Source organism: Palaemon carinicauda, chromosome 6, assembly GCF_036898095.1.
Source record: "Palaemon carinicauda isolate YSFRI2023 chromosome 6, ASM3689809v2, whole genome shotgun sequence".
In the NCBI taxonomy this organism is placed as follows: domain Eukaryota; kingdom Metazoa; phylum Arthropoda; class Malacostraca; order Decapoda; family Palaemonidae; genus Palaemon; species Palaemon carinicauda.
The window spans coordinates 137,623,991-137,636,259 of record NC_090730.1 but is presented as its reverse complement, the minus strand read 5'-3'; the positions used below and the strand labels follow the sequence as shown (position 1 = coordinate 137,636,259).

Genomic DNA, 12,269 nt, shown 5'->3' with positions numbered 1-12,269 from the left:
CTTTAACAAAACAAGCGGAACAGAAATAAGATAGAATAGTGTGCCCAAGTGTACCCTCAAGCAAGGAAACATTTCCATTGAATGCTGAATCCTTTAAAGGATTAGCCTATGAAAGTAGCAAGGATCTAGTCACTTTGTGTAATGTTCTTACCGCTGCATCTATCAGAATCGACAGTGCTTGAGATTTCTGTGAGTTTGTCCTTTGAGAGGAACCCTCTCGCCATTGTTCCTTGCAGGGTCTCTTAGATCAAGGAAAAGGAAATAAGTTGAAGGCAGAAGTGCTAATACCTTTGTCCTCACATTATTTTGCCTCATCTATATGAAAATAGTAGCGCTGGGCAGTTTTTTTTTTTTTTCAGAAGTAACTTCTACTGTTTACAAGGTTCTTTCCTGGATAAAGTTCGGTTAGGGACCTTTGATGTCAGGATGCCAGAAAACATCAAATTAATAAATCAATCTGGATAAGGTACATGGGTTGGTAGGATTTGTCATATATGCATCTTGCTGCAAGTCCTGGTGTAATTTGGTCCATTTGATTTCCTTTATTCAGTTACGACGTTGTCTTGCAGACATCATGAAGGTATTTATGCGCCTAGCGCACTTTCACTCCTTTTGAGGAAAGTTCAGTAAAGTAAATCCTCACGCCTAGGAGAGCCACGACCTCAAGAAGTCTTTAAAGAAAATAAATAAATAAATAAAAAAAAAAAATTGATGTCAAATCATTATATTTCCTTAAGCAAAAATGGTTATTTCTCTAAGAAATGACAAAGGTTTAGAAAACAACAACAATTTAAAAATTTTAACGGCATTGAATAATAACAGTAGAATGATATAGAATTTCCCGAATAAATTCGCTCCCTTCTTTCTTTGTCAGAAGCCCAATAGAGCAGAAGGGAATTTCGTTAGTCACACGGTTCACTAACCTTGCCTTTCATGCCATCTGAAATAGGGATTTAGATTAATACTATATATTCCAGTTCACGGACTAAATAAAAATGTAATAGCAGATGAAGCATGGAAACAAATAAATAATAAATACCTAAAAAAGAACTAAAAAATAATGTTAAAACCTGTCTTTTTTGCTCTCCCTATTAAGCTTTCTACGTTGCTCCGTTCTTACTTCCTTTCTTTCGTCTTGCTTTCTAACTTCTTAAGTTTTCCTTCATACTGTAACTGCAGGGTTTTGCTCCTCTTGTACATGGAGGCCGAATGGCCTACGAGGTCCCAGTGCTGAACATTCTGACCAAAATTTATAGATCCCATCATCTCTCTCTCTCTCTCTCTCTCTCTCTCTCTCTCTCTCTCTCTCTCTCTCTCTATATATATATATATATATACGTGTATATATATATATATATATATATATATATATATATATAAAGCTTATGTATTTATATACATATATATATGTATGTATATATATACATACATATATATATGTATATATATACATATATATATATATATATATATATATATATATATGCATATATATACATATATATATATGTATATATATATGTATATATATATACATACATATATATATATATATATATATATATATATATATATATATATACCCTTACAGGTGTTAAAATGTTACCGTTCTTTCTCTTAGCCAGGCTTGTTATGATTTACCGGGATGAAACTTTCCTCTTTGAGACTTAATTAGGAAAGTCCCCCATTGAGTGATGTCAACGCACATTTGATCTCTCTAATAAACTCTCCTTTTGGATGACTCGTGTCATCTCACACGTAATTAAAGAGAAGCCATAAGCTGAGTGGAAGTGATTTCGCTTCTGGTTGACCCGTGAAAAAAAAAGTTCGAGTCGGTAACTTCACCTTTGGCCAGAAATATTAAGGCCTCTTTGAGACTGCGTTCGAATGGAAGGGATTGTGAGGTGTGTCGTCCTTTAAAGGTCATAGGATGGTGTTTGTACTCAGGCGTTGATCAGTAATGTAAGATAAAGGTATAGAATTTTTTTCCTTTCGGAATATGAACTCTTATATTCTTTTAATCTGGAAAGAAATGGTTTGGAATAACATTTCGTACAATCTAGAAAAGAAATTGTTGAACGATTGACATAAAATATTTCAGTAAAAATGTATAAATCTTGAGTGTGATAGATTATGTGTTAAAAGTCTACTGAATGATTTAAACATATATTGAAGGAGAAATACTGTTACATGTATTAACATTGTCTCAGGAATCTGTATTCAAACATTACATTGTCTCACAGTGATAAGAAATAGTCTTGGGTTCTCTGTATTATTTTTCCATGTCATAACTAAAGATAAAAATATGCTTTATTGCGTATTATTTTTATTCATAATATGATATCCTATTAAGCTAATGTTTAACATTTATGACCGAGTGGCAGGGTATTGAAAGCAATGACTGGAACGTTCAAATATGAAACTAAATCAAGTCATTTCCAATGCAAGCTAATTTGGCATTCGTTTTGTATTCCGGCGCTTGTGAAGGAAGAAGGCGGGGAGCGCGAAATGAGATACAGCAATAAGCAAAATTTGTATAAATGATAATGATTATTATAATCAGATACAGCGTCTGGGCGTCTTCATTACAGCGTGATGTATTTTTTTTTTCATTTGTAAACTTTTTTTCAGTTTCTTATCACGGTAGTGTAATATCTTTTACATATGCGGAAGTAATTATTGTCATTATTTTGACTATGTCGTCAAGATATTTATTTTGTTTGTGTATTTAAAATTCTTAAAAAAAAAAACAGCATGGGTAAATTAGAATGAAATAAAAAAAATATCTATATATATTTCGAATTTGCTTTCATTTTTAATGATAGTCTTTCATCCTAAATAATCGTGAGTTTCATTATGAAAATTTACTTATTACTGTAATTAAATGGTAAATATCGAAATCATATGTGGATTTTAAATGGGCTCAATACTTCATGTCCAGCTGCCCGATGTATTTTATCAGAAAAGTGTTTACAGTATGAATGAATACATTACCCTGAAATGAATCCATGGACCAGGGCCAGACTTAGCATCTTATTTAAATGATGCAATGCCACGAAGCAGATAACTTGGGAATTATATTGTCATTTGTAGAATTAAGTTTGAAATACATTATTGGCATGTATTGAAGTTTAAAAAGAAATGATACATTGTCTCATTACATTCAGTTTGAAATTATGGTCTGGTACTTACTGGGTATAGTTTGAAGCGATGTGAAAAGAAAGACATGGTTTTAAAAAATTAGGGCAACAAATATTTGATCCAGTTTCAAATTATTCACGAGCTGTATTTTTATAAAACTTATTGTTCTTGTACTTAATATCACGTCATTAGTACTTATATATGCATTGTCCCTATTGGAACTCCACAATTGCATTTAGTGTCCATATTTATTTCATGTTGATTAATAAGTGTAACTCATCTTTCAGGGGAAGACTAATTGATTAGTTGTAGAAGTTGATATTTTGGGTCTAGTATTACAGAGGTACTTAATTGATACGAAATGTTATCTGGCACATCACATTTTCATTTATCTGGATCGTAGTAACTGATTTAACTGTCTTGTTTTGGCAGAGTACAATGCCACTCTTTGTAATTTAGTAACTCATTTGTGTCAGTGTAAATCTACAGATTCTTTTATCATGTGCTAGACTCTTATTTGAACGTCTGGTAATACATTTTCATAAAATTTAACTTCTTATTCAATATAACTTAGTATAGATAATGTTTTCATTCATTGAAAATTACTTTCAGTTGAAAATCAAGGTATCTTTGGTTAGACCCAAATGTACTGTGTTAAGAAATAAATCTTGATTTACTGAAACTTAAATTCATTGTATAGTTGTTAGAACTTAGTCCTTTGTTTAGTAATTTGTTATAATATACAGACGTAAATATTTTATTTCCATATTTATTTGTATTCAGTTACATCATCTTATTTATGATAAATAGATTGATTTTTTTTATTATTCGTTGTTAGATGATAGTCTTTAGTATTGTGTAGATTAATATAATATAAAATATTATCGTACGATGGAGTGTAGAGTTAGACATTACGGTTTATTGCTATATTTGATAGACCTTGTAATCATACTCTGTGTGTAATTCTGTAATCATATTTTTCTGTTATAATTACAGTACCAGCGTTTGGTATCTGTATTATATGTCTAGGGTATATAGTTTAAATTCAATATGATTATAACCTTTTCTATCTAATAACAACCCTAGTACCAATATTAAAAATCTGGTGAATGTCACTGGTGACGGAGTTTCCATTTAGAGTTGCATCCATAATTGCAATGGTTATCTTAATTTTCTCTGTTGCATTTTCACTCTTACTTGAAATTTAAATCCATAATTCATTAACAAGTACTAACTGTCTCCATGCATAATTATTTTCAGCTTATGCCAAGGCTGGTGACATTTCACTAGAGTGACTAACCTTTGCGTGAAATCTGTCAATTTTAATTTTCATTTTCTATGATCATTAATGGCTTTAGAGCTTCATGATTTCATTGGCTGTCTCAATCTTGCTTTTTTCCCAGGTTTGAATGGCGTGGAATCCAAGTGTAAGTATGATTGCTAAGGATCATGGTATTATACCAAAAAAAAATGCAATCCTTTTTGGCTGCTTATGATCGTAATGGATCACGCTAGTTTGTTTGTTTACGAATGACGGTAGAAGGCTCGTCGCGTTATTCTTTTTTTTTCTTTGAATTATTAATTAATTTAACCAGGATATTGAATTAAGATGTCCACTTTCATGGGACTGGCCAAACCTCAACTAACTGGATTTGAAGCGATTATGATGATTTAGGGAAATTTTGATTGACGTCCGAATTTTACTATATATATATATATATATATATATATATATATATATATATATATATATGTATATATATATATGCATATATATATTTATATATACATATATATATAAAATATATATATACACACATATATATATATATATAAAATATATATACATATATATATATATATATATATACATATATATATATATGTATATATATATATATATATATATATATATATATATATATATTTATGTATATATATACATATATATATATATATACATACGTATACATACATACATACATATATATATATATATATATATATATATATATATATATATATATATATATATATACACATATATACATAAATACTCACTATTAAAATATTTCGGGAAATTAAAGGGATGCTATTCAGACGTTACTAATAAATAGCTATGATAAAGTTATGTCGAACATTGAAAAGTTTCTCAATACAACATTTTGAAGAAACGTATCTCATAATGGTTCCATCACTCTGAATAGTTATACGGGTCAGGAGACGCAGAATGTCGAGAAATGTATTTTTATTTAGAAAAAGAAATAAGAATAACCGAGTCATATTGGTTTATTTATATCCATGGATAGATAAATCTCTAGCCAGTTGAATCATATTCATTTATTCACTTTCGTCTGTTTCATGCGTTCTTTATGTGAATTTCTTTTAATTATGTTTAAGTATCATTGTGTCTTTTTTTTTCAAATTTGAACACAAAGGGATTATAGCTAGGCACTTTGACATTTTTACCTCTTTTTATTATGACTGATCGGTCATATTCGTCGAAACTAACTAGACTTATCATTATTCTTGCAATTGAATTAGAGTACAACTTCCTGAGTCTCAGACTTGTGCTTGAAATTAGTGGTCATAATTACACCTTGCGTATCACTGTCTAGTTTTGAAATGAGTTGCCTATACTGTTAATTAACTAATTCTACATTTTTTACACATAATGCTACACGGATTGTGTATGTAGTTGGATATACCCGACTGCAATTCACATATAATTAACTGCATTGTAAAAATAAGTAAATGTGGCCACTCACTTAGCTTTCGTGACTATAAACACAAGAGCATATATTTTTGTTCCGACTGTTCTGCCTATAACACAAAGATCCACAGATATATGTCTCGCATGTAGTACGTAACCCATTAGATTTTTTAAAAAGAAATGAATAGCTGATCCGTATTTAAGCCTTCTACCATAAGCTTCAAATCATTTGATAAAACGTAGTTATGTCCCCCGGCATTGATCCCCTTCAACATAGACCACTGATATATACCCCCCCCCCATTTCCCCCTTAATCTAGTGGAGTCCATATTGACTAGCTGTGAAACAGCTTTCCTGGTCTGCGACTGTGATTAGTACGGAAGTTATTAGAGTAATTGACCCTCGGGTTTCCGTTTCGAGTGCGACATTCTCAATGTGATATCGATGTAATTGGCCTGTTATAAGCAGTTAGTTTGTGATGGTCTCATAAACTCCTATTTTTTTCTGTTTCGGCTTTTCGAGCAGTAATCACTTCATTAACTCTCATTTCCATTAAACTCGGCAGTGGTTAGTGCCTTGCTGATGCGCTTTTAATTCGATAGGTCCAGGCAAGGCTTTAATCATAATAAAATGAAACTGTCGTATTAGAAAAAGAATTAGCGTTACACACTCGAGGTCTGATTTGAATCAAGTTTAGGTTATTGTTGCAAAGTAAAGTTACAGATCAAAAGGAAATGCGAGACCGCGTTGGAAATGTCTCTGATTGTCTATTAGAATGAACGCATCGTGTATATCAATTATAAAAATTGAGGTTTTAAAAAAGCACGGTAGGTTGGACTGATTGCTAATGCATTGTTTTGTTGAGGTTGATGATATGATGATACATGAATGGTTGACTTTAATGGAACGATCATTAACTTCTATTATATTTGTATTAACAGAGAAAGGTAATGTTTCCCTAACCGTATCACTTAGAAAAGCAGGGCGTAGTAATAAAAGAAATTCGTGTTATTATTTCTGGTTAGATTAACTCCGTATAATTAATGTAGAATAACACTATTTGTTAATCATTAACCACCGACAGCATCTGTCCGTTTACTTCTTATAAAGAGCCTTACGTAACTGTGGAAAAAGGAAAATATCGATTGATTTTAACGGAAAACAGCGTCGCATTTGTTTTGTCCTTGTATGTTAATGCATATCCCAGCTCATTTAATGTACTGTACATTGCTTTTTCTTATATCACCATAGCTTTTATTGGCGCTACATTTTGTCTGACCCCTGTATATACATTTTTTGTATGATTTATTTTTATTGTTTTTTTTTTTTTTTTTAATATTATTATATTTGTGCACGCCTTGAGCTTATGATCATTTGTTGAATGTATTATATATTATTTTTTTTTACATGTAGAAGAGTTCGTTATAATCCTGCTGTTGTTTTTGTGAACCAATGTATGAGACAGAAATGGATTTTCTTCATGAAACTCGGTGGCCTTCAGATCTAAATCTTTCACTTCTAGAACAGCGATATCTCGTTACTTTAGCTGATACGTTATCACCCTGTACCATTTGTATAGGAATGCGTTTCGATGAGCGAAGAGGGAAGGTTTCCTGGCTTTCCACAGATCCTTGTCAGACTCTCATTACCTCTTGAATGGACGCCAGTAAGCGTCGAGGTCAGGGATCAGATGGCCTTCAAAGGGAGTGGATTGAACTCCAGGGCGAATAGAAGATTAACACCCTGCATTATCTTCTCTTTCATTTTCAAGCAAAAGTGCATGATACTCTCTCTGTCTGTCTCTCTCTCTCTCTCTCTCTCTCTCTCTCTCTCTCTCTCTCTCTCTCTCTCTCTCTCTCTACAGGAAATAAAAATGGTAGAAAATAGTTCTTTTTATGCTGGTAAACGATACTCTCTCTCTCTCTCTCTCTCTCTCTCTCTCTCTCTCTCTCTCTCTCTCTCTCTCTCTCTCTCTCTCTCTCTCTACAGGAAATAAAAATGGTAGAAAAGTTCTTTTTATGCTTGTAAACGATACTCTCTCTCTCTCTCTCTCTCTCTCTCTCTCTCTCTCTCTCTCTCTCTCTCTCTCAGAGAAATAAGAAGTGCAGAAAGTAGTTCTACTTTTGCGTTCAGAAGAAGAGTTTCTTTAGTCAATCTACCAATTGGAAAACCTAGAAACGACTCGGCCTCTCAAATTTGCGCTGAAGAAAATCCATGAACGTCTTGAATCCTGTATCTGGAATGGAACAGAATTGTTGCGTTTGTCAACTTTTTTTTTAACTTTTTATTTTATTTATTTTTTTTTTTTTTAGTTTCCCATACAGAAATGAGTTGCCTGAACTGGTTGGAATTGTTATTTTGTTTATTACAATTATGTTGATATCTGTATGCATTGTGAAAGTTACTTGCCTCGCTTGCAAAAAATGCACAAACATTTTAGGGATTGCAGGTCAGACGGATGTATTGTTTGATAGGAATTAAAAAGAAAAAATTTACGGGTAAAATATATAAAATTACCTTCGTGACATTGGGTTGTTCATATGAAATAAATTTTACGAATATGGTTCATTGTACATTTATGGAATAATGTTAAGCCATAAATATAACAGATACTCTTTATTTTATGAACATGAATATAAGATCAGAGGTCTCGTATTTTTTTACCTTCTTTCGAACAAACAACACGTTCGTTGACTGTACTCTCTTAAGCATTTTGAATTCTTCTTAGATAAAATAAATCATAAACATCCATACACAAGTAAAGACAAATCTTTAGTGAATAACGTTTTCTTTATTATTCATGATGTCCTTTACATCACGATTCGTTAGGCTGAATTACTGTTGTTACACACACCATCGTTATAAATATCAGCTAATGTTTATTATCTTTTAAACCAAATAGGTGTCATTCAAACTGCTGCACCTTTGGACTACGAAACCGCCCGAAATCACAACCTGACGGTGCGGGCCCGAGACCCAAGCACGGGCGGACACACCGACACCCAGGTGACCATCTCAGTTGCTGACGTGAACGACAACCCCCCTGTATTCGTGGAGAGGGTCTTCAAAACACAGGTGTCCGAAGTGGTTTCCAAGGGTTATTCGGTTATCAAGGTGAGTGGTTTTATTTTATCCTACTTTGTAACTCTCTCTCTCTCTCTCTCTCTCTCTCTCTCTCTCTCTCTCTCTCTCTCTCTCTCTCTCTCTCTCTTTTTTCTGGCGTTACATTGCTAGGTGTTGTTTTCTTCATAATGGTATCGTGAGATTTTCATCACTGGAAATATATTCATATACAATTTTCGTTATATTGTCCTCAACCCAATGGTATGAATATAATGACTATCATAACCATTTCTCTTGAATTGGCTTGAAGAAAGTTTATTAAACTTTTAATAATCCGATTCATGTTTCTATCCAAGTTTGCGTTTTTATGTGTTCACAAATCTTTTTACACAAGGAAACAACCTCAAGTTTATCTTCAGCTAGTGTGACATTACGTCCATCTTTTGCTGAACTTATAAGAATCAATTTGCAGGACTCACACTACCTTGACATGTGTCTCTTTCGCTCCAACGTTAATTATTTCTGTCATTTCTAAAACTAAAGTTCTAGCAATCTTCTTAACACCTACTGTAGTTAGCCGCATTAAAATACCATTCTCATCCTCCTTTGTACATTTCTAAGTTTTTACCTTAATACTGTTTTCTAGTTAGTTATTAAATTAACTTTTAACTGTTCTGGCAATAGAATGACAGTGAATGATTAGGGCATTCCAATCTGAAAAGTATCTAGAAGTGATCTAGTATATTAATTTTTTGGGCTTGGGCATATTTAGATTAATAAAATAACATTAGATTCTTCTTGAAAAGTTATCTTGAATGTAATTAATCATGTTTTGTAGAAGTCCGTTTACCACATGCACCGAGATAGCTCAATAAGTATATTAATTGTGTTATTGTAAGAATGAAAAGGACATAGGATGTTAAATAAGGAAATAGGTTTAAGTGAAGGGGAAAGCAGTTAAGGAGTGCTCAACCCCCCCCCCCCACACACACACACAAGATTTAAACCTGAACAAAAATCATTGGACCTGTGGTTTTTCTGAGAGTATAAACATACATGCTAGCCTATTTCTTATGCTAAGTTATGTATTTACATAAACGGTTCTACCGAATTCTTCACAAAACCCTTACTGTAGGCCTGGAAGGTGACAACATTGCAAATCATATTACCGCACGTCAAATTCCTAGAGAAAATTTAATTTGCAACTAGTTCGAGGTATCAGTTTGGGAAAAGATAGACAAATATTCACCCACACACATACATACATATATATATATATATATATATATATATATATATATATATATATATATATATATATATATATGTGTGTGTGTGTGTGTGCGCGTGTGAGTGCGTGAGCACAAGTACACTTCCTCAAGTTCACATTTATCTCAAAAGCTTTTGGTCTGATGCACATTTTCCTATCTCTTTGAATGTAAGGTTGAAGCCCACGACGTCGATACAGGGGAGGGAGGTTCAGTCCGTTACAGATGCGAGACAGGTTGTACCATGTTTGCCGTTGGATCTCAAGATGGCGTCGTTTCTGTCGCTGGCATCTTGGATGCTGAAACCCACCCTCAGTATACCATGAGCGTCGTGGCTATGGATGGAGGCATTCCTCAACTCTCGTCGACGGCTACTGTCGTCATAGAAAGTAAGTTCCTTGTTACTGCTAAGAACTGAAACTGTGTTTTATTTACTCAGGTAGAGGGACGGGAAATTTGTGACTTCATTTGCAATGTTTCCTACATTTCCTACGATTTCGTTATATACAAATCTTAATTTTTGTGTTTGAACCCGTTTCAGAGAAATTTAGGGTCTTAAGGGATGAATTTTGGATTCGTTTATCATGTAGATGTGCAGGCAAATTATTAATCAGAATGTAAAAAAGATGTATTTTAAAAATTACATAATATTATTAAGTTAACTTCCGAGATAATGTGACATGTGATATCTATATATTGGTGTATAAATCTCCAATTAAATTTCCAAAATAGAGTAACCGTCAGTGATTTTTAAAAGTCTGTTGTGTAGGATTGAATTCCAGCAATTTCATAAAACAGCTGCATAAATTTGTAACTAATTACAGCCTTGGACTTCAACGATAATCCACCTTCATGGCGCCAAGACAGTTACTCCTGCCGGGTATCTTCCGAAGCAGCCCCAGGGCATGTCATCTCCGCCCTATCGGCGCATGACCCTGATTCAGGACAGGAAGTTCCTCTGCGGTACAGCATCCACTCTGGCGACAGGTCTGGCATCTTCAAAATTGACTCGTACACTGGTAGGTGGTGAGGTGTCATTCTTTTTTGTGTGAAATTTCTTTTATTTCTTATATATATGATTCATAACTATTTTATTTATTATTAATCTATAGTCGTCATTATTATTATTATTATTATTATTATTATTATTATTATTATTATTATTATTATCATTATTATTGTAAATCACTAGTGGTTTACAATGTATGGTTCTGAGTTGCATCCAGCATCCTTAGGAATCCATCACTTTCCTTACTATATGTGCTGTTTCAAGTCGCATTTTTTTTGCATAAGTCCTTCTCAAGTTTTCGTTTCATTATTATTATTATTATTATTATTATTATTATTATTATTATTATTATTATTATTATTATTATTATTATTATTATTATTATTAATGCTGTTGTTATTCTACTGAAGTGCTTATGCAAGGTTATTTCAAAGGCAGGTTCACAGTTAACAAGTAATTATTTGAGTTGATACTGAGGTCAGAATTGTCAATAGTGAAATGAACATTCCAAGAGGGCTACCGGGTATTTTCTCCCCGGTCCCAGTGCTGAACCCTATCTCAAATTCCATGAATCAAATCGAAACCCGATGGAATATGAAAGAAATTTTGCTGGATTGTTCCTTCTGTCTCTAATACCGAGTTTCATTCTCTCAGGTGTTTTGACGGTAACGTCTCCGCACAAACTAGAGAACGTGACTTCCCTGAATCTGAACGTGTCGGTGAGTGATGGCGTGCACATGGCGTTCACGGCCGTTCACATCGAAGTTGTTCCTTCCAATCGACATACGCCGAGGTAAAAGAGAATGGAATTTGTTATTTTTATGCATTTATGTAATGTTTTTTTTATTAGGTTTGCGTCTCTCAGTGCTTTTAAAGTGTGCGGTTGGTTGGTTAAATAAGCTGACTGGTTTGTATATAAGTTTATGCAAATTAATTTGGTTTGATCTCTGATGTAGACACGATTAGTTGTCAATTATAAAAATTCCAACTAATATACTGTAATAATTTGGTATTCTTATTCTAGAAATCTATTTTAAAAGTTTTGCAGCAATACACAAGTAGTTTTTTTTTATTC

The 12,269-nt window shown here is 32.9% G+C and overlaps 1 protein-coding gene across 1 annotated transcript in view; it reads left to right on the top strand.

Moving 5' to 3' along the window:
* LOC137642659 (fat-like cadherin-related tumor suppressor homolog) overlaps positions 1–12,269 on the top strand; it is a 211,370-nt gene that overhangs the window by 58,323 nt on the left and 140,778 nt on the right. The window contains 5 exon segments of the mRNA XM_068375426.1: positions 4,545–4,568; positions 8,757–8,968; positions 10,361–10,574; positions 11,010–11,204; positions 11,849–11,987. Of these exon segments, the coding sequence (XP_068231527.1) occupies positions 4,545–4,568; positions 8,757–8,968; positions 10,361–10,574; positions 11,010–11,204; positions 11,849–11,987 (784 nt within the window).